This window comes from Protopterus annectens, chromosome 9.part0, assembly GCF_019279795.1.
Source record: "Protopterus annectens isolate FY-2018-M chromosome 9.part0, PAN1.0, whole genome shotgun sequence".
Lineage (NCBI taxonomy): Eukaryota > Metazoa > Chordata > Ceratodontiformes > Protopteridae > Protopterus > Protopterus annectens.
Window position 1 is genome coordinate 1,249,811,115 of NC_056743.1, and position 23,199 is coordinate 1,249,834,313.

Consider the following 23,199-nt stretch of genomic DNA (forward strand, 5'->3'; position numbering starts at 1 on the left):
GCACCCTGGGGAAGAGGCCCTGCGAACGGCAGCACACGGGGGCGAGAGGCTGTGGATCAGGAGGCTCGGAGCGGAACAGCTTCGACGGTGCCCGGCGGGGGAGGGAGGCGGACACGTGCAGCGAAGTGCACAGAGATGCTGGGACCCCGGGCCATCTCCCCCGCGAGTTTGAAAGCCCTACGTGGAGGGCAAAGGGCAGAACCGGCGTCGCAGAAGCCCGGATGAGGGACCGTCGGAGGCCTTGCAGCACAGCAGAGTTCCACGAGGCCGGGAAGGATCGGAGGGAGGTCTCCCTGAGAGGCTCAGAGAGCACGGAGGGCACGGAACGATTTGGCAGCCTCCGGGAGATATCTAACCCGGGAGAAGAGCTCTCCCGCCTCGGTAGAAGTGGAAGCCTGGAGGGGGTCCCTCCCCACGGAAGTCTGGAAGGGAGAGAGGTGCTGAAATCGGGCCGGGCTGGGAGAGCTCCCACCTGTGAGAGGAGCATCAGGACCTCGGCCCCCTCCGGGACGGAAGTCCGGAAGGGAGAGAGGGGCTGAAATCGGCCAGGCCTGGGAGTGCTCCCGCCCGGGAGAGGAGCGTCAGGACCTTGGTCCCCTCTGGGACGGAAGTCCGGAAGGGAGAGAGGGGCTGAAATCGGTCGGGCTGGGAGAGCTCCCGCCTGGGACAGGGGGGTCTGGACCACAGCCCCCTTCGGGACAGAAGTCCGGAAGGGGGAGAGAGGCAGAAGGCAGCCTGGGAGGGTGCGCCCCGGCCGGGTAGAAGGGTCCTGACCGCCCCCTCTAGGTGGAAGTCCTCAAGGGAGCAACCGGCGGGAGTCTGCGGGACCCTGAGAGCACTTCGGCCGGGACCCGACGGCGTCCCTGAAATATCGCAAAGTCCCCGGAACCCCTCTGGATGGGAAAGGGGTGGGACGCGCAAGTCCTGATGAGAGCGGATCTGCCCCTCTGCGGCCGAGGAGAGTTCCACAGGGCCGGCCGGGATCGGAGGGAGGTCCCCTGAGAGGCTCTGAGAGCACTGGGGACACGGAACGATCTGGCAGCCTCCAGGAGATGTCTGACCCAGGAGAACAACTCCCCCGCCCCGGTAGAAGTGGAAGCCCGGAGGGTTCCCTTCCCATGGAAGTCCGGAAGGGAGAAGAGGGTCTGAAATCGGCCAGGCCGAGAGAGCTCCCGCCTGAGTGAGGGGGGTCCGGACCACGGCCCCCTCCAGGTGGAAGTCCTCAAGGGAGCGACCAGCGGGAGTGCACGGGACCCCGAGAGCTTCTTCCTGGCAGGGGGAAGGAGTCCGACCTCACCCAGTACCTGATGGCGTCCTCGAAATACCGCGTAAGTCCCGATGAGAGCGGATCTGCCCCTCCGCGGCCGGGGGGAGTTCCGCGTGGCCGGCATTGGAGGGAGGTCCCCCTGAGGGGCTCCGAGGGCACATGGACACTGCCCTGCCAGGCAGCCTCCAGGAGACTGGGACCGTGGAGCTCTGGACCAGAAAGGAGCGGGCCGCGGACGTCCCGATGAGAGCGGATCTGCCCCTCTGCGGCCGGGGGGAGTTCCGCGGGGCAGGCCGGGATCAGTGGGCGGTCCCCTGAGAGGCTTCGAGGGCACGGGGGACACAGAACGGTCTGGCAGCCTCCAGGAGATCTGGGGGGAGATGGGGACCGTGGAGCTCTGGACTGGAAAGAAGTAGGCCTCTGAAGTCCCAATGAGAGCAGATCTGCCCCTCCGCGGCCGAGGGGAGTTCCGCGGGGCCGATCGGGATCGGAGGGAGATCCCCCTGAGAAGCTCCAAGGGCATGGGGGACACAGAATGATCTGGCAGCCTCCAGGAGATATCTAGCTCGGGAGGAGCTCTCTCCCGCCCCGGTAGAAGTGGAAGCCCAGAGGGGTCCCGCCCTACAGAAGTCCGGAAGGAAGAGAGGGGCTGGGATCGGCCGGGCCAGGAGAGCCTCTGCCTGGGTGAGGGGGGTCCGGACCATGGGCCCCTCTGAGACGGAAGTCCGGAAGGGAGAGAGGGACTGAGATTGACCGGGCCGGGAGAGCCCCTGCCTGGGTGAGGGGGGTCCGGACCATGGTCCCCTCCGGGTGGAAGTCCTCAAGGGAGCGACCGGCAGGAGTCCGCAGGACCCCAAGAGCTCCTGCCAGGCAGGGGGAGGGCGTCCAACCCGACCCGGTACCCGACGGCATCCTCGAAATATCGCAAAGTCCCCGGAACCCCCCTGGACAGGAAAGCGGCAGGATGCGGAAGTCCCGATGAGAGTGGATCTGGCCCTCCATGGACGAGAGGAGTTCCGCGGGGTTGGTCGCACCCAACGGGTCCGTCCCCCCGGTCATTCGCCAGGCACACGCAATCTGGCAGCCTCCAAGAGTTAAGGGACGATGGGGCATCCCATGGGGAGTGCGAGTCCGGGTCCCAGCCCCGGGGAGAACGCCTCCTAGTGGGCGCCGTCACGGTGGGTCAGCTGAGGTGCCTCTCCCCACCGTCCACACCGATCGGTCCAACCGACTCCCACTGGCGGAGGGCCCCGCGGCATGGCCCTGCAGGTCACGGCTGGTGGGTCGAGCCTCTCCTCCCCGGGAGCGATGCGCGGGTGGGGGGCGCGGAGCATTCCGCACCCCTCAGCGGCGAAGTCGAGACAAGACTGATGAGCCCGGGCCGAGGCGAAGTCCTGTCACATGGTAGGCGCCAAGCGCGGGAGCTCCGGGAGCTCTCCGTCCCTCTCTGGCTCTAGCGCGGCAACGCTCCACTCTGGCCTGCGGCCCTCCGGGGTCGAGGCCGCCGGTCCATGACCAGCACCCGGGGTGCCCCCTCTGTGGGGTGAGGGACTCCTCCTGCGAGCGGAGGTCGTGGGCTGCGGTCCCTCTCGCGAGCGGAGGTCGCGGGCACTGGTCCCTTCTCTCCACCCACCACCCGCCGAGGTGCTCCTATCTGGTTGATCCTGCCAGTAGCATATGCTTGTCTCAAAGATTAAGCCATGCAAGTCTCAGTGCACACAGACGCTACAGTGAAACTGCGAATAGCTTATTAAATCAGTTATGTTTCCTTTGATCGCTCCACCGTTACTTGGATAACTATGGTAATTCTAGAGCTAATACATGCTGACAAGCCCTGACCTTCTGGGGATGCGTGCATTTATCAGACCAAAACCAATCCGGGTCTCGGCCCGGCAGCTTTGGTGACTCTAGATAATCTTGGGCCGATCACGTGCCCTCGTGGCGGCGACGCGACATTCGAATGTCTGCCTTATCAACTTTCGATGGTACTATCTGTGCCTATCATGGTGACCACGGGTAACAGGGAATCAGGGTTCGATTCCGGAGAGGGAGCCTGAGAAACGGCTACCACATCCAAGGAAGGCAGCAGACGCGCAAATTACCCACTCCCGACTCGGGGAGATAGTGACGAAAAATAACAATACAGGACTCTTTCGAGGCCCTGTAATTGGAATGAGGACACTTTAAATCCTTTAACGAGGATCTATTGGAGGGCAAGTCTGGTGCTAGCAACCACGGTAATTCCAGCTCCAATAGCGTATATTAAAGTTGCTGCAGTTAAAAAGCTCGTAGTTGGATCTTGGGATCAGGCTGGTGGTCCGCCGCGAGGTGAGCTACCGCCTGTCCCAGCCCCTGCCTCTCGGCGCTCCCTCGATGCTCTTAACTGTGTGTCCCGGGTTTCCGAAGCGTTTACTTTGAAAAAATTAGTGTGTTCAAAGCAGGCTGGTCACCTGAATACTTCAGCTAGGAATAATGGAATAGGATTCCGGTTCTATTTTGTTGGTTTTCGGAAGTGGTGCCGTGATTAAGAGGGACAGCCGGGGGCATTCGTATTGTGCCACTAGAGGTGAAATTCTTGGATCGGCGCAAGACAAACAAAAGCGAAAGCATTTGCCAAAAATGTTTTCATTAATCAAGAACGAAAGTCGGAGAATAAATGTATCAATCATGTTCATGAAATATGGCTGTATAAGAAAAAGTGGAAAGAGTTGACTTTTACACTTTGGGTAGGTTAAAGGCATTTCCCCCACTTCATGTTTTAATGTTTAGAAGGACACTGAGGGAAGGGGAATAGGAATGAAAAGGTTAACTGTACGTAAAACAATTTATGTTCTTAACACTATTTCTTTGAAACTTTTCAAGATATAAATTGGTTGTTTTATAGCAAAGTATTCTGGTTGCTTTTATGGATAAAAATACTAAAGTAAACAGATGCCTTTTTTTCCTCTACTTTTTTAGTATTAAGAAGTGTACAATGCCAAAAGACAAAAAAAGGCTACACAAAAACATGTTTCAGTTAACAGGCTGTTATCTTGGCTAGTTGAGGTGGGGTTGAAGATATATTATGATCTGTGTAATTTTGCACCCCATCTCCCACCTCATCTAGCCAAGATAACAGCCTGTTAACTGAAACATGTTTTTGTGTAGTTTTTTTTTGTCTTTTGGCATTGTAATGACTACATTTCTTAATACTAAAAAAGTAGAGAAAAAGGCATCTGTTTACTTTAGTATTTTCATCCATAAAAGCAACCAGAATGCTTTGCTATAAAACAACCAATTTATGTCTTGAAAAGTTTCATAGAAATAGTGTTAAGAACATAAATTGTTTTGCTTACAAGTTAACCTTTTCATTCCTATTCCCCTTCCCTCTGTGTCCTTCTAAACATTAAAACATGAAGCGAGAGAAATGCCTTTAACTTTCCCAAAGTGTAACAAAGTCAACTCTTTCCACTTTTTCTTATACAGCCATATTTCATGAACATGATTGATGCTTTGCAGTCTCACATTTATTCATTAATTTCCATGTTGCTGCTCATCGTTTTGTTCATACCCATCTCGAGATGCCAGTTAAATTCCAAGGTATTCCCAATTCTTCTAGTAAACTCCTGTGCTGTTCTCTCTCTCTCAAGTATTTTCCAGTGGAAAAGGTTTCACTAGCAAAGTTTCTCTATGTGCTCTATTATCTGAAAAATGAGAAGCAGTCTCCCCTTCTGCTTGATGGCTCACTTTTTGTTAAACTTTTGTGCGTTCTCCATAGCCTGTTCTGCATCAAAAATGATTTTAATCCTACAGGAAAAAATGTTCTGAGGACAGCTGGATACAGCAGCTTGAATCTCTCACCTGCCTGTCAACATTCCCTGATTGCTATAAATTAGTTTCTCTTCTGCTTGGTGTTCAGTGAATAACCATTTTTCCACAAATAGTGTCTCCAGCTTTTAATACTTTGCCCTTTAGCTACTGTTTTGTCAGAATCTGCCGTTTCTGCTGATAGGTTTGCACCTATCCTAATACAGGTCTTAGCTACTTTCTCATTACCCTGCTTGGAGCATACACACGGTGTGCCCTTTCAACTAACAGTTCCTGCTGTGGAATACCAGTCCAGTTCCTTATTTGTGCCCTCAGAAAATTAATGCAGCCTGTTACTTCTATTTTTTGTGGTACAGCAGAAAGTCTCATATTTCCCTACATGCTTTGTCCTCTAATTCTACCATTTTTGAAATATCTTTCTTGAACAATGTCATACTCAGCTAGCCTTTTCTTCATTCCGCTCTCTGATTTTTGTATTTCTATCAGATCTGAATATCTGTTAAAAGCTTCTCCATTTTTCCAGCCTTTTGTTATTTGAGTTGAGGTACTATTACAGTGTTTCATTTATTTTATTCCACTTCTGAGCACATTTTTACTTATTTTTCCTCTAGATTACTAGAAGCCATGTCTTGCACCAAAGCTGGAGTTTAAACTGTTTTTTGTCGAACTGCAGTATTTTTACCAGTCAGTGTTTTCTCTTCACCATTTTTAGTTGATTTTCTTTCAGGCTGTTTTTGTTTCTTCTTTGCTATTATCCAGGCATTGTACTTAGTAGCCAGTAACTGAATTTACTAAAAGTGACCGACTTCCTGGCCCTTGACTTTCAGCTTCTTTTTTCATACTGAGAGAGCTGAAGTTAAACTTTTAATCATTGTGCAAGCCATCTTGGGCAAAAAAAAAAAAAAAAAAAGAGTGGAAACAAATTTTGATCCCAACTTTGTAACAATGTCCTCTTACACAATTCCCCCGACCCCGGAGGTCTGGAGCTATCAAGATTGCAGGTGGTATTTAAGAGGTTATGCCCATTAAAGAGATACAGTTTAGTGAAGGTTCATACTAGAGTCAACAGGTTGTAGTGAGAGACACTTGGGGATCTGAACAAGAGCTCACTGTGCTTTATTTATTACCAAATACCATATTGATGTCACCTATGGTGATATTCTTTCCTCGGGTTTAGAACAACCTCTCCTCATTATATTTGTCAAATAGCTGGACAATGAGATGTTGCCTGGAAGAGATTTTTTTATTTGTACCTGCTTGGAGGAATTAAAAGGACAACAAAAATGTTTTCTATGATGGCCACCATTTTGTGTCTCTTTGGAGTCAAATTTAGTGTTTTTAAGGATTCGGTTACTTCGTGAATTTTGAAAATCTATGTGTGTGTAATCATCTGTACATCTGTGAAAATGTTAAACTGTAGAAATGCTTGCTAGATCTTTTTTTTTTTAAGATATGCAGGACAAAGATCAAAATTTGAGGAGTTAGTGGACCACCTTCAGGCTCACCAAATGAGAGGAGAGTTTTTGTACAGTTCCTGAAACTATATATTCACTTAAGTGGGCATTTTATGTCCAAGATTAAAAGGATTGAAGTAAATATACTGCAGAAAATAAGATGACTTCACATCCACAAGTGGCCAACCTTAGCATTTGCTAAAAATCTCTCCTTTGTGCTGAATATCTAAAGGCACGTGCAGTTTGTTCAGAAACGAGGAATTTCAGGTATTCTAAAAAAAAAAAAAAATACTGACAGGCTGCTTTGCAGAAGCTATACTGTGAAAGAGACTGATCAAACAGCTAGACTGATCAAACAGTATGACAGCATTAAAAGATAGAGAAGAGCCATTGAAAAAGTCCTCCATAAAGGTTTTTGATGCATGTAAGGAAACTAAAAATGTATATTTTATTACCAGTTGTGCAACTAACGTGGAAACCATAGCAGTTATTGTGAAACCATATTGGCACATTATTTTAAATGACAGCATGTTTGGAGTGTATTAAGACCCTGATTTAAATGTTCAAGAACTGTTATTACATTTTTATTTATCTTTATTTTATTTTATTTTACATTTGATGACCGGGAAAGTCTGACTGGACACAGGCCCATTTTCAGCGGAGGCCCAGGGAGAAAAGCTCCACTTAATAAAATGTTACAATACATGTTGTAAAATACATAACTGTGTTCTTAAGGCATGGAATTAAACATTTAAAAATCATATTTAACATTTCTGCATAGACATAAAAAATCAGTAACATCAGAATAAAACTTCAACATTTCTACATAGACATTTAAATCAAAACGATCAAAATAGAATATTGTTTGGTAAGAGTAAGTATTCAGAGGTTAGAAATTTATAGTAAGAATAGCTATTCAGAGGTTTGAAACTTATAGGTGATCTTTGGCGGAATCCTTGCAAAACTGCATTGTAGTGGCTTAGCCTGGGGAGTCACATGTGCACAGCCAATTGTTAGTATAGTGGGTTTTGAGTAGTTTCTTAAATAGTGAAGTAGAGCTTGTATATGTTATATGATTTGGGAGTGAGTTCCAGTTTTTTTCTATAGTACAGCCAAAAAGAGTTTCACCAGCTTCATTCTTATGTTTGCTGACATTTATGAGATTTTGGTCTGTTGATCTTAAGGTTCGGGTGGTGGTGTAGTGCTGTATTAGCTCTTATAGAGCAGGAGTTTTGTCAGACAGGTAGTACAGTCTGTGGGCTGTGGAGAGTTGCGTAGCAAGAAGTAGTTGGGGCAACTCAAGCCAGTTGAGCTGTTTGAGGGAAAGGCAGTGATGGGATCTACTAGAGGCACCTGTAGCAAACTTGGCAATCTTGTTATAGCAAGATGTCATTTTATTTAGTTTGCTGTGGCGAAGATTAGTCAGGATTGGGGAGGCATATACAGTAGGGTGGATAATAGGTGTGTTCTAGCAATAGTGGCTTTGATATAATTGGTCGTGAATTGCTTGTTCTGGTACAGTAGATTAAGCTTTTTGTTTACTTTTTTGATTGTTTGGGTTATGTGTATGTCAAACGTTAGATTGTTGTCAGTTATTACTCCTAGGAGTTTAGTGTCAGTTGTTGGGGTGATTGAGGTATTGTCCTTGGAGTTTGTGGTGAAATCATTATTTAGTGCAGGAGCTCTACCAGTACTGAAGAGAAGTAGTTTTGTTTTTTTCCGATTGAGGATAAGTTTAATGCTAGAAAACCATAATTCAACCAGAGTAAAGTTGTGCTCTGTTATTGTTTGAAGTTTGCTTAAGGTTGGGGCGGGGCGCATGTGATAGTGGTGTCATCTGCATATTGCACTATAGAGGCAGAGGGAGAGGTGGCAACTGTCTGATTTGTAAATATGTAGAACAGTGAAGGACCAAGTATGGAACCTTGAGGGACTCCTATGGATGCAGGTAGAAGGGAGGATAGCTGGTCCTGCCAAAGAACTGCTGTTGGCAGCCTGATAAATAGCTGTTGAGCTTTCAGGTCACTTAACGTATGGTGTGAACTTGGAAGCCAGGTACTTTTGCATGATGTTTCTGTGTAAGATGCCTGATAAGTCTGAATGTAAATGGTCAGGACTTTGCTAATGTAAGGCATTCCTGTCTGAGTTTAGAAGTAGTTTATGTCCTTAAGCGTCCATGTCAGACAGTCACTATAGCTGATAAAAAAGAGAGATTTTCTTTTAGAACATTACTAGGGAGTCAGAACTGGAAAGGTTTCCAGCCTAGCTGTTCTACATGTTAAAGCTTAGTGTAACTGATGAGAAACTTTACATGTTTTTATGTTTTGGTTATTACTTTAAGAATGATACATCTTTAAATATGACATTTTGATCCTCTTAAAGATGAGTAATGAGTCACTTCTTATGCATTTGTTTTAGATTTTTCTGCATGAATGTTGGTAATTCTTAGTTGATAAAGTTGTGTAAGTAATTTATTAGCTCTAAGTGAATGCACCAAGAAGCTTGGTAGCTGAGACAGTGGTATATTTTTTTTTTACTCTGTTGAAAAAGTATTGCTTTTTAGCTTAGTCTCAGGTTATAGGTATAGTGTTACTGTAGTAGCATTTAATCTATAGTTATCTGATTAATCTGTAACTTTTTGGCCAGGAATGTAGAACAAGTTGTGCCATGTGTAATGCATATCAAAATGACATTCGAGGAAGAAATGTTGAGTGTCAGTATACCGAGTACCAGACCATTCATTTAATTGACTGATCACATTTTTTTCACACTTCAAATCCACATTGTATCACCTATAAATGGATTATTATTCCTAGTTCCCTGAAATTGCAGTGGACATCAGACTGACTTGTAGAACAAATACGGATGCGAGAAGTACATTCATGTCTGCATTCTTGAAACAGGATACCCCATTTTGTCATAGTTGACAGTGGTCCCCAAGATAGAGGATTATATCTGGTCTCTGATCATAACCAGCTTGCTATATGTTTAAAGCATGGATGCCCTGAAGTTCCATGTAGAATACACATAGTAAGGGTGACAGTATTATACCATCAGCCTGTCCACTCTGGAATGGTAGTGTGCGTTTGGTATAAGCTGGCTGGAGAGACTGTTCGTACTCTGAGGAGGAGATGTAGGTGTTAGACTCCATGTCCAGGATTGTAATTTTTTTACAGGCAAAAAAGAGGTAAAACTGATTAATAGCTGGAAGTATGTGAAGAGGAAAGGTATATTTTGCAAATTTCATGTTTGAAAATGTACATTTAAGGAAGTTGTACTTATAGAAGACGAACACCACCATGACTGATTTTGTGTTTCATAATCATTATATGTGGATATGTGAAGGTGGATTTACTGAAATGAACATTTTCTGTCCATAAAGCTATTTGATTTATAACATGAGAATGTGAAAAAGAATTAAAAAATGCAAAGGTAGGTTTAGATTAGTAGTCAGTGGGAATGAGTTAGAAAGTCATAATTCTTTGTACTGCGTGGAGCTTTGTGTGTTCCATGTTCTACCAGTTGCACAGAAGAAAAAAGTGTACCAGTGTGGTGTTTTGCTAGATTCCTAAGCCTTTGAAAGGTGGTGAAATACTTAGTGCTGCCAAAGAGACAACAAGCAGAAACAGTGTCCCTCTGAAGGACAAAGGACTTTCAAAGCTGTTAGATATTTCTTTCTGCCATCCATTTATATGTGTGGTAGAGCAAAGTATACAACAGCTTTTAAAGTTCTTTTACCTTCTGCTGCTGCTCCTTGACAGCCAGATCAGTCATTTTGTTAGTCCCTAGAACAAGACCCAATCAGAATAGTGCTTAGGGGTGCTTAACAAAAGCTTGTTACACACTTCTGACATACAATAGGTACTTAACAAGCTCATCTTTTTCTTGTTATTGGATTGCAATTGCAGCATTCTGTATAATGCAGAGAGGTTAGGAATTTAGAATATTTGTACAATTGGGAACTCAAACATGTAACATCCAGTCCACACTGCCCAGAGTCCAGTGGACAAGTTGTGAGAACTTTCCAGGCATGAAGAAACTTGTAAGAAAGAACTGTTGTATAGCAAAAGCTGTGAAAAGTATCATATCATAGTTTGAGTAAAGGAATAGTTCATTGCAGCATTTCCTAATTCTATCACCACCTCATCTGTTAATGGCCAGAAGGTTGAAAAATAAATAACGTAATTCAGCTGCATTTCTAAGGCATGAAAATTACCACAAAGTAAAAGCAATCCTAGAAATAAATTAGAAGACCGAATTAACTGTTGTAACCAACTCTGTAAAAGGCTACCTGAATTAGAGGATGGCAGTGTAAGAATTCAGAAAATATGGGAAAGTGTACGTTAGCAGTCAAACCAAGTTCCTATGTTCATGGAGAAGATGGAAAGCTGCATAGAAGAAATTACAGACAAGACATGCATACAAGGCAGATATGATGAGGATCAGTAAATGCTGCAGCCAGTCCTTTCACAGGGAAGTGGAGACTGAGAACTGACAGCCAGGAGCTGCACAGAGACTTTTTAAGTCTTGTCTTCATATAAGCTGTAATCTAGCAAGAACGGTCTCAAAGCATGCTCGTGTTGAAACATAAATAGTTTTATTAACATTTTCCAGTTAAAGACCATTGATACAGATATACATTTTATATTTCATAAAGGTAGGCATTACATGCTGTATATACCTTTAATACTGATGAGGTAGATTGAAGTAACTAGTCATTTGCATGTCTTGATATATGTGGGACACACTTTTATTAGAAAAGTCTTATTTGAATTATAAACCTCAGTAAGGCTAGATTATACAAATCCGTTGCCTCTGTTTAAATGCTGTGCAGATACTACACATTGCAGTAGCATCAGATACATTTTTCAAAAGTGACTGTTTAGGGGTCAATAGTACACCAAATAAAATGTTTTATTTTCATTCCAGGGGGGTGTAGGAGCAGCAGAAGCAGTTATATTTTGAGTGTTAATGATGTAGAAGGTTATGGAAGTCACAGACGAAAAAAAGGTAATTAGACTGCCAAAGCTTGGTCTAACTGTCTTCATTCAAATAGCATTCCCTTTCTAGTTCAAATGGAAGTTTTTGCTCATAAGTAAGGAAGAAGCATGTCTCAGATAACATGACCTACTTAAAAATAATTTTTCATTTTTTAATTAATGGAGAAATTCTGTTTACGGATTGATTCTTCAGATTGTAAACTTGGGTTGTTTAAAATAAGTCTGTTATGAAAAGAGCAGGCTAGTAAGAAGAGTAATGCATAAAAAACGTTGCCCAGTTTGTAATGGGCAGCCATGTCACTTTTTTCAGGGATTAACATTGATATTCTCAGCAATCTGACAAAGATCTAAGCATTGGGCAGTACAAGTGCATTGTCATAAGTTAGTGTCACTACCTTATGGTTCTCTAGTTCATTTCTCAGCAGGAATGCTTGTGTGCAGAGTTTGCAAACCTTCCCTTCGTTTATGCTGGTTTTAACTCATTCCCTCCAGTAAAACTCTGACACGCTTCTAATGGCCATAGACTAACCTTTTTGATCAAATCAAAATATGTCCTATTTCATACATATGTTCATAACTCTGGAGCCATAATGATTAGTAATTGTAAATGGCAAACTTGAAGCACATACTATTTTTATAGTGGAAGTACTCTTTGAGTTATAGTTCACAGTAAATACAGTAGCTATTAAATTTTCTAATATGTTGTAAACAACGTAGAATATCTCTTCTACTACTTAAGTTGTTACTGTGAGTAACAATTTGTTCATCCAGCTGCCAACTTTCATATGAGGCTAAGCAGTTTTGTCTGTGTCATTTGGTTGAGATACTTTGGGAAATATATTTAAATCAGTATAAATAAATATGCGCTCAGCAATTAATATACATTTACCTGCATTAGACAACTGCCAAGTTGTTGTGTCTTTCGGCTTATCCTGGTTAGGGGTCGCCACAGCGGAACACCGGTCCACTAATGTTTGGTAGTGGATTTTTATGTGCTGAGTTACCAGCCCTGACGCACAACCTTCAACGAAGGCACGCCCATTCACGCATGCCTCCACACAGAAGACGCTCTAGCTGAGAATCAAACGGGACAACGTCTTGCTGTGAGGCGACAACGCTACCGTAGCACCACTACCGCGGGTATTAGACAATTGCCAAGTATTATTGCATTTGTATTGTCCATTATGTAACCTTTAAGGTAAAATCTTTCATTAACTTGTATAAGCCATGTGTGACACTGCCAGCCCAGCTATCTGGAATTTTATAAATCATATGTCATTTGTGAATAGTAATATGATTCATATGCTTGTCAGCTACTCAGGGGAGGGACATGAAGCACTGGTTGGACAGAGAGGGTGTTGGAGGTTTTGGCCTGACCACTTGGTTGAGATCTTAACCCTGTAGCTGTGCCAGTGGGGAGTTTTACTGGGGATCTGGAGAAAGCGGGAAAAACCAACCCCAAAACTGACTGTGATCTCTGTGTGGTCTTAAGAGAAATTGTACTTTACTGTGTGTCTACTTCTCATCCTCCCAATGTGTACGTCCCTCACTGGTGCTAGTGGTGAGGATTGAGGCTCCTTCATAACTGGGCCAGTGCAGGGGGCGTCACAGCATAATGTTGGAATTGATGTAAAAATGAATAAGCAATTCAGATGTCTCCAGGTGTCAGTAGGTTGTAACTAGAGAAACACCTGGAGGTATCACTAGACTTTAATAAGTTAATTGGTTGAAGTGCTTTCCGGCGTCATCCCATAGATGTGCTGTAAGTTAATTGGCGCATGCATGTGTGAGTGAGTATACCCTGTCCAGGATTAGTTTCTTGGCTTTAAGTATATTGAGTGCTCAAATAGTCCCCAGCCCCCCCACAGCTTTAAATTAGATTAAGCATGTAATCTGTGATTGAGTGAATGATTTGACGTCTCTGAAGCTTTTTGTGTCTAATGCTAAGAGCCCTCGACCAGTAGAGGGTGAGCATAGTTTCACGTTTTGGGATAAGTAGACCACTTTAGCTGTCCCTCTGTGTTGCCTGTTTTAAAGTCAGTATGTTGAGATAAGTTACAGCTGACTGCTCTTCCAGGCGTTTCTGCATTTACCTCCTACTGTGCCTCTAGTGGTCAAATGTTGCTTGTTCATATTAGTATTAATTCCATAACCATGCCACATACAAAGTATGAGCATATTTTATGTTGAAGCATACATGATGGCAAACACAGTTGTACTGATATGTGACCTCTAGCAACAAGTATCTGTTAGAACTGTAAGGTGATAACTTCATTTTTTAAAGATTCGATCAACACCCACTGGGAATTAAAGGTACATGCTCTAAAGAGCTGTACTGGAGGGAAAGAATTAAGGGCTGTATCTAACCAAATCCCAAGCTACTTGAAGTAGAAGACATGCTAAGCAGTGCATTGGCTGCATATACCTTATTGATTGGTTGAGCAGAAGTAAGCTGCTTTTCTGTACGAGATACTAGTGGGTGTTTTTTTTTCCATGTATACACAATAAGCGTCTTTGATAGAAGCAAGTTACATGTTTTTAATTAACCTTTAGAGTGGATGCAGTGTATAGAACATTGTTCCTAGGGACAAGCAGAACCAAATCAACATTATATAGAATGGCAATAACCTTGTCAGATTTAACATCAGAGAATCCCTTTGACATCCCAGACACAGATTTTGAAAAGAAAAAAAAAATTTTTTTTGGTCTGCATTGTAAAAAAACCTTTTTTCCCATGGGCAAGCAGAAACAAATCAGCAGCATATAAAGTGGCATTAACACTGTTATCTCTAACATCAAGGAATCTCCTTGATGGGTCTCTTAGTTATGGTCACCTTTTCCACTTATCAGAATTTGTCAGGTTTTTATTTATTTTTTTGGTAGATCCCGTACTTAGGGCTAATGGTTGCCATGACGTAATGTGTATATTATACACACATACCTGTTCCCAAAGCTCATCAGTTCATTCTGCCACTTGTACAGCTGAGTTCATGATCATAGTTATTGAAGTTTGTGCTTTGCAGATTTACCACAATTCAATGTGGCTGTTAAATTAGCAGTCAAAACCCACACCAGCATTGCACCAGCTTTCTAAGGGAGGAGAATGACATTAAGCCCTGCCACAAGTGCCAAACGTTCCCTCCTGCCACTCATCATTTTAGAGGAAAGATTTGGTTTATCTCCTGACCAAAAAGATAATGATGTGTTTGGTAGCCCATCATGAAGAGACTTTTGGAAAAAATCCTGTTTATAGTGCCTTGGTATAAGTCAAAGCTTTGTGACAAGGACTGAAGCTCAGAGGGTATACTAGGGCCTAGCTCTCCTGGAGGTATTTATGTTTTGGAAATATCCTTCAATTCCCTACAGTACTGTACTTGTCCTTAACTAGAAAGAACAAAAGCCTCTACCAGTTCTCTGCCTGAGTAGAGGAAGAGTGGGCTGATTGCAGAAGGCATCCTCTCTCTCATTTTGGGGATGAATTTCTGAGTACTGGCACTATTGTTTGATTGGTTGTTGTTTGAAGCTAACAACCCTGTCTTTGATATTCAAAAAAGTAGTTATAGATAACTCAACATTAAGGTACTGTGATAAGAATAAACTATTTGTGTTGCACTTGCCAGCCACAGTGTACAGAAGGTATAATCTTACAAGTGAATAGACCAGATGTCTGTGGGTCAGGAGCATTTACAAATGCAAAAAATGAGATGCATTGATATAGAAAAGAAGCTGTTAGTGTATGGCTATGAGAAATTCAGTGAATATATCTATGATAAAAACAAGTTCAGATTGAAACAGACCACTGACATTTGATAGTCTTTTTATACAGGATTAATCAAGATTACAGAAGATCGAAACTAACCTCATAGCAAAATTAATTTAAAATGGGTGGCGAAAGCCAAACACACTCTGGCTAGGCTTATAAATGCCCTAGGGCAGATAGCCTAGTATGAACCTATGAACCTAAGATGATGCTTAATCTTCAGAAGTATGATCTGAAAGTAAAATACAGACCAAACAAAGAACTACACACAGCAGATGTATGTTTACCAGAGATGCATGAAGAACTGTAAGAACAACAACTAGAAATACTTTGAGTAATATCTAAAATAATTTCAGATGCATACCAGTTTTGACTTTGAAATAGTGAAAGAATAGCCTGAGCAAAAGTCTTCAGTAAGGCAAAAAATAATTCTGATTTCATTATTTTTGTCAGTTAGGGTCAATCCAAATATAACAAGTAGTATAGAGATATGCCATCTGCACTGCCCTCCATAATAACTGTACAGAGGAAGGGATTTTTAGATTGTTCACAGATGAGCAGGTATATATTTGTTCCAGTTCAAAGTATGTCGTTTGTGTGGACTGTTCCACATTCTCCAAATGCCAAAACTGATATACACACTAGTATAACTGTGATTAATTCATTAAAGTTTATATTCCTGAGACATGGGCTTCCAAATGTTGTCATATCTAATAATGACCCGAATCATGAAAGTCAGGTGTTCAGAAGATTTATACTGGAGTAGAAATTCACACATGTAATGTCCGGTCCTCAGTGTCTGCACTTCAATGGACAGTTGTAGCTGTGTACAAAGTTAAGAAATGTGAGAGAGCTGAAGTAAACACTGTGATGATTGTCCTGTCGTAGTTTTAGAAATGTAGGAATATTCTGCTAAATCATTAGTACCCCCATGAACTTCTTCATGTTGGCATTTAACACCCTCTGGGGACCACTCCATTAAAACAAGTTTGACTCTAGCTGCTTTCCCAATAGAGATTTTCCACATCCATTAAACTTTTTTTTCTCCCTGTTTGTCCCATCAAATAACAGAGTTCACATTTGCCAGTAACCCTCCCATCTTTTTTTCCCTCTGTAGTCTAATGGAAGCTTAACAGCCTGCCATCCTTCTATTATTGCCTTCCACATTTGACATTTTTCCTCCTGATAATGTGTACCTGTCTAGCTTCATTATTTTCCTTCTTTTTGAGTTTCACTTGTAATGTCTGCTTTTTGTTATCCTCCACTTTGCTGAGTTTCTGTCCTTCCTCAGGTTACATCTCTTCCATCCTCCACCTTCTTCCCTTGCTCTTCTGTCTTCAGTTATTACTGTTTCTATTTTTTATTCACTATCCTTCCATGCAACCTGCCATTTTAATAATTTCTATTCTAACAGTGTTGGGGATGTGCATAGATAGATCAACAGTTAACTTCATTTCCCTCCAACGTGTAGCTGTATCTTACTGCTGACACCCCCTGCCACCTTGGGACAAGTCTCAGTTGTGTTCACCACCATGTGGTGTCCTGCTTGACCAGACATAGCTGCAGAAGCTGTAAAATGTCCAGTCAGCTGGGAGTGGAGCCGCTGGAGAGCTGTTGCTACAGTGCAGCCAACTCTGTGGCTGATGTACATGTAGCTAGAGGCCCTATTACTGCATACTGGCAGTCTATTAATGGGCCAATGCATGATATGAGCCATAGTGTAGAAGCACTGCCACCCATACAAGGTAACAGAGATGTACAAGTCCTTCTAGCCTACCTAATCTGGCTCCATTTTTGTGCTCTGGTCTTCATTGGAAATGTCCCACCCATACCAGCATGTTATCTAGTGGCTCCTGCGAAGAGTCAGGCAAAGTATAGCCTTGACATTCCTCCGTATCCCCATACCAGCTCCTACAGGCACCCAAACCACTAATTGAACTCGGGTTGCCTAAGTTTAGTCGGGGCTTTATCTGTTTATGCCAGCAGATATGGCTTTTTCTGCCACTAATCATGCTTCTTTCTTTAATTTGATTCCCTTCTACTATCTGAGTGCTAACCTTTTCTTCTTTTATAGTTTGTCATGTTTTGCCATTCCTCCCTCCCTTCTTTGTTCACTGTCTTTGTCCTTCACTGCCCATTTTCTTCACTGCCCTTTGCCTCTCAACTTGTTCCCACCTGTTTTTCTGTGTCCTAGCCTCCTGTGGCCCTCATGGTTTATATTTGTACCTCATAGCTGTCTGAGCATTCTTCTAGAATGCTCTTACTAGCTTTCCACAGTCTTTTGCTATTGTTTGCTTAGCCCCCGTTCCCCCTTCCTTTCCCCTGCTTTTTGTTTCCCTTACTCCTGTCTTTCATTGTCCCTTCATGTCTCTGCTTATTTCCTTGTTCTTTCCATATTGTCTCCTTGTTTTCTCTTACTCATTTTCCTTTCTCCTGTCTAACTTCTTTATACTTTTCTTCCTTAATGCTGAAGTTCCCATCTTTCCTGTCTCCCATTCTGGCTTTTGTCCATTGTTCATTTTGTTTCTTTGCCTTCCCCTTTTCCTTATACTTGTCTATGACTGTGCTGCTTCTTGTGACATACATTCTACCTTGCTTCTTCACTTGCCTATTTTCTCTACTTTTCACCCTTAACTAACACTCTAGCCTCACACAGAGCCACCCACAATGCTCTGATCTGAGTACAAGTAGGGACTAGAGCATCCCTCTGCCCTAGCCTTATTTCCTAGTGTCAACAGGTGCTGTTTTGAGTGGTGATAGCAGTGGTGACTGCCAGTCTTTTTGCTCTGCTCTGCCTGTTTGTGTGTCTTCTTTGCAAAACTTGATACTCTGTCATACACACAACTAAGCCTGCGTTCCCTTTCAGCTTGTGCCTAGATTCTTGTCTGTAGTTTGCAGATAGCTCTTACTGTTAGGTGTAAATATCCACTTCACAGGTGGAAAAAGGTGGTTTAGACCTTTGAAGACTTTTCTCATTCTAACAAGGTGGCACTGCATAAATGAGGAATGTAAGCTACTAGCAGTGTTGTGGTGGCAGAAAAGTAATGCTTAGTTTATATTTTTCTCTCTGATAAATAAATCACCTTTTTTTTTGTTCTTTAACTAAATGAGCTTTGTGAAATTGATGTACATGTGCCTTGTCTTTCTCTCTGCAGCTTTTAGATAGTGATCAAGAGCTCTATCGTAATTTTCCCTTGGTTATTTCTGAACGATGGCAGCAAGAGGTTGCAGAGACTGTTTTTGATGCTGTCAACACTGACACAGACAGAATAGAAGCCAGGAAGAAGGCCAAGAAGCAGCTTGGAAATGAAGAAGGTAAGTCTTTATCTAATGAGAAGTGGCCCGTCTTCAGTAACAAACAAGATGGTTTGCTGCAGGCACTAGGACAGCTCGATTCCTGCAACTTTTTCATAGATTTTATCAGCTGGTACCAGTGATGCGTTGCAGCTCCCAGCTGTCCAATTCTTCATTTTCTCACATTTAGTGCAGAAGTAATGAATATCCTCTTGGAATATACTCAAATGTTTTTTTTTTCAACTCAAGTTTGCTTGTGGCATCATTTCCTTCCCTATTGCTCTGGTACATTTTTTAACTACTATTTTTTTTTTTTTTTTTTTTTTTTTACAGTTTGCCTTGATTATCAATGTGCAGTCCCCACAACTTCTCCCTTTTGGCTGCACAATGCCCAGATCTTAGTTCAAGGAGTGTATCTTTGTCTTATACCCTGTGACTATCGCTCTTCAAGCTTTTGTCTTCCCTATGTGAATCTTTATTTATCCACTTACATATACATACTGCAGCCTTGAAATGCAAACCCAACTTTTCTTTCTTCCAGAAGAAATTTATTTTGAGTCAAAACAAATTTTGTTTTCTTTCCCCATTTTGTTTTATGGTTTTGTCCCCTAAAGGCTTCCATGCCTATCCTTTCCAAGATTTACATTAATTCCATATCTTCATGTTTTAAACTGAAGGGAAGATGTGGAATAGATGTAGCACACATTTGTTCAATCAAAGGATCATTTACATCAATACTGGGCAGTAGAGGCACGTAGGGAATGTATGTAGGTTCTGAAGGTGTCTGAATGCTTTATGAGGTATTAGAATATGTTATGTGGGGGAAAACTTAAAGCAGCAGCAGTCATAGTCTGGAGATTCAGGATAGTTTCTTAGTGCAAGTATAAGATGAATCAGGAATCCAGGGTGTTGAGAGATTGCAGGGGAAGCAATACAGACTTATAAGAAATGGATAGATTATGAATAATGACATGAAACATGAATGACTGGCAAGTCAAAATAAAGAAAATATAATGACTTAAGCAAAACTTTGGCATATATATACAAGAAACATGTAATGAAACAAGACCACAAACATTTAACCAAGGTGAGTGGAATGAGAGGTTACAGTTCACAAATGGAGGAGAGCAGCAGAGGAGTGCAAACCCTTGTTTAAAAGAAAAAAAAAGAATGTGAGTTTATTTGTGAAGAAGAAATAGATTAAAAAGGTAGATGTAATAGCGGGTCCCTATCATGTAGTCTAACTTTTACAAGTTCAAACCACATATGGTCGAGACCATAAGTTCGAATTTGTAAAAGTTTGAGCTTTTGAATGGAAATCTCCATAAGTGGAGGTTTCCATCTTTTTCAATGTGGTGTGATCTCGGAGTTGGTATATTTAAGTAGCGAGGGGGATGCAGTGGGGGGGGCTTGCCCCCCTGCTTACAACAATTTTTTTTGTTGTCCACCCCCCCATTATCGAAGTTGTGTAACTTCGAACATAATGGTTCGACCATTAGGTGTTCGGAGTTATGGAACTTCGACTGTGTGATATAGACCCATAATAGCTGGGGGGGGGGGGGGGGCAGTGAATGTAAATGTATTCCACCTAAAAAAAGGAAAGAGAACTAAAAGCCATTTTGAGGGAGATAGTGACACATCATCAGGGTCTGATAATGATTGGGGGGAGACTTGGATTTAATCACAGATGTACAAGATGTGTTGGCAGGGCCTGAGACACAATATAGAATAGACTAGGTTTCAAGATTCTTAGAGAGGCATATGAAAGTGTTTGGCCAGGAAGACATTGCTGGTGAAGATGAGCTCAGTGATAACTTTAGATATAGTTCCCAGCAACGTGGGAATTTGGCCAGATTAAACAATTTTTTTTGTATCTTTGGAACATATGAATAAGGTCTGTGGATATGAAACACATCCTATAACGCACTTTAACCATGCATGTTACACTTTAGAACATTACACACAGGAAGTGAATTAAAACACTGGCGCTTTCCACTCCTGAGTGTGTCATCCTTTGTATGACATATCAAAGCAGGATCCCACCTGCTTGAGTATGTGCTTGCTCAGATGGATATAAAAGAGCCCACGACACCACACCTATTGCAAAGAGATTGGATCATTTAAATATGTACAAGTATATTGACAAATATATACTCATTACTATAGCCACATTTTTACAGAAAATTTACATCAAATTTTCATTCATTCATTCTTTTCAACATTTCCATATCAGATGCATATAGACCCTCCAACTCCTTTTTTCTATAACCACAACGTAATTTTCTTGCTATAATTGGGATAAGCTGATTTCCATTAAACATAATTTCATTTAATCTTTCATTCCAAATAGTCCAAGTAATACAAAACATTTTCTTGTCCAAACTTTTAGCATATTCCTTACTTAATCCCTCATAAATTCTGTATTATATCTTATCCATATTTAATTTCTTATAATCTTGAATTTCATTCAAGATATTTTTATCTGTTAATTTTTCCTATAATTTTTGTACTCTTGTTACTTATCAGAAAAACATGATCTGCAGTCTCTACTTCAAGTTCACTACAGAAAAGACACATTCTTTCATTTACCATTTTATACAACATGTTTCCCTTCATTGGCAATCTGTTATTTGTAATCTCCGTAAAAAATCTTGACAGTCCATATTTTTCATGCACCGTTCATTCTTTGTTTTATAGCTTTAATTTTCTCTTCTGCCAAATGCTTCCATGGGTTTACACAAAAATGTTCTGTGATTGTTTTTATACCATAGTTTCCTATTTATTTTCAATGTTTCTATATTTAATTTTCACATTTTTATCTTCTCTTGATAATTTTTTATTTCTACATTGTCTTTCCCTCTTATTCAGTTATAATTTTAAAGATGCCCTATAAACTACGGGATTCAATAAGCTCAGCCCCCCCCCCAATTATCCTTATCCATATACAACACCCCTCTACTCACTGAATTTAATCTAGAACCCCAAATGAATGTAAACATTAATCCAATAAATTGTTTTACATGTCTTTTTGGCATCATGTGTATGCTGTTCTTCCCATCCATGTAGAATTTATCAAATGTACTTTTTTCCTGTATGGTAGTTTTTATCTACACCATATAATACTAATTTGTCTTAATTGTTTTAAAATATCTTCCATTATTCCTTAACCATTTTTAATCAACCAAATATTATTCCTAAAACAGATATTTCTTCTATTCTGCATTTAATACTTTTCCACATTTCTTCTCATCCAAATCCTTGTTTTTTTCCTCTGTTTAATAACATTTCTGTATTTTAACTATTATGTGCATTAAAATTGATTGTTCCATCATTTTACTTTCCTTGGTCACAAGAATAATGCCAGCATAAGACATGATAATTGGATATTAAACACCTTCACACTTGTATATACCTTGCTTTCTTTATGTTTTTGTTTATTTTTTTACTGTACAATTCATAACTATCATGAATAAACTACTCATTGGACAGCCTTGTTTTAATCCCCTGTTCATCTCTATCTCTTCAGTTAACCAACCATTAATTAGAACTCTTATTTTACTATGCCTGTACACTCATTTAATTACATGCAACCATTTACTAAAATTATATTCTTCCATTGTCTTCCATAATATACCATGGTTTATCATGACAAAAACTTTATTTATAACCCCTACTAAAACTTTTGCTCTTTTATTATTTTTTTAATGTCATCTACTATTTTTCTAACATCCATTAACATTAATCCTTCCTGACATCCTTTTTCTTTAATACTGCCTGTTTAATATACTATCGTCTAACACCTCGTGTATCTTATTTTGTGTTCTTATTTGTATTATTTTCATAAATATTTTATAGTCTGTATTATCTAATACAACTGGCCTCCAGTTAGTAATTTCAGCCTTCTCTCCTTTCTTCTATATAAATTTTATACCACTACTACATACCTGTGTATAACAAATGTTTAATAATGCCCTTTCAGGTTATTAATTATCAGACCCATATAAACAGGCATATTTAAGCCCTTGTTTCACAGGCTATTTCTGACCTTCCTGATTCTGAAGGGAAGTCCTTGGCCCTTTCTTTACTGGGCTCATCTTTTCAAGTAGCCTGCCACAGTATTAAATATAGATCTGTAGTAGTTGACTTCATTTGGTCATCAACCTGTGGGTTACGGATCCATATCGGATCCGACTTGGCCACATAACTAGCATCTGATCCAAGCTCCAAACTCCTCCCCTTACCCATAATGCCCCCTGTCTCCTTCCTCCCTTCAGAGCTTGTTTGCCGCTGAAAAAATAAGCATCATGGTCTGAGTTCTGAACATTTTTTCTGGGTAAGTGTGTCTTTTTTGGGCCCTTTTCTCTTATCTTCCTAACGCTACATTCTACCTTCCTGCATGTGGTCGTCGGTTAAAAAAAAAAAAAAAAAAAAACCCTCTTCTCCCTTCTGTTCCTTTCTTTAACTACTTGTGTGTGTGTGTGTGGTTTTGTGGGCCTGTCTTGGGAGTATGACCGATACCCCAAAACTAGGTTATATGAAGTGCACAGAGTGTGGCCTTAAGCTCTTCCCAGCCGATGGCCACACTCTTTGCATGTTATGTCTAGGGGCTGCTCATCT

At 41.6% G+C, this 23,199-nt stretch overlaps 1 protein-coding gene across 1 annotated transcript in view; it reads left to right on the top strand.

Moving 5' to 3' along the window:
• LOC122811972 (beta-adrenergic receptor kinase 1-like) overlaps positions 1–23,199 on the top strand; it is a 2,445,913-nt gene that overhangs the window by 2,247,078 nt on the left and 175,636 nt on the right. The window contains exon 21 of the mRNA XM_044084173.1: positions 18,444–18,603. Coding sequence (XP_043940108.1) covers positions 18,444–18,603 — 160 coding nt within the window. The remainder of the gene's footprint in view (positions 1–18,443; positions 18,604–23,199) is intronic.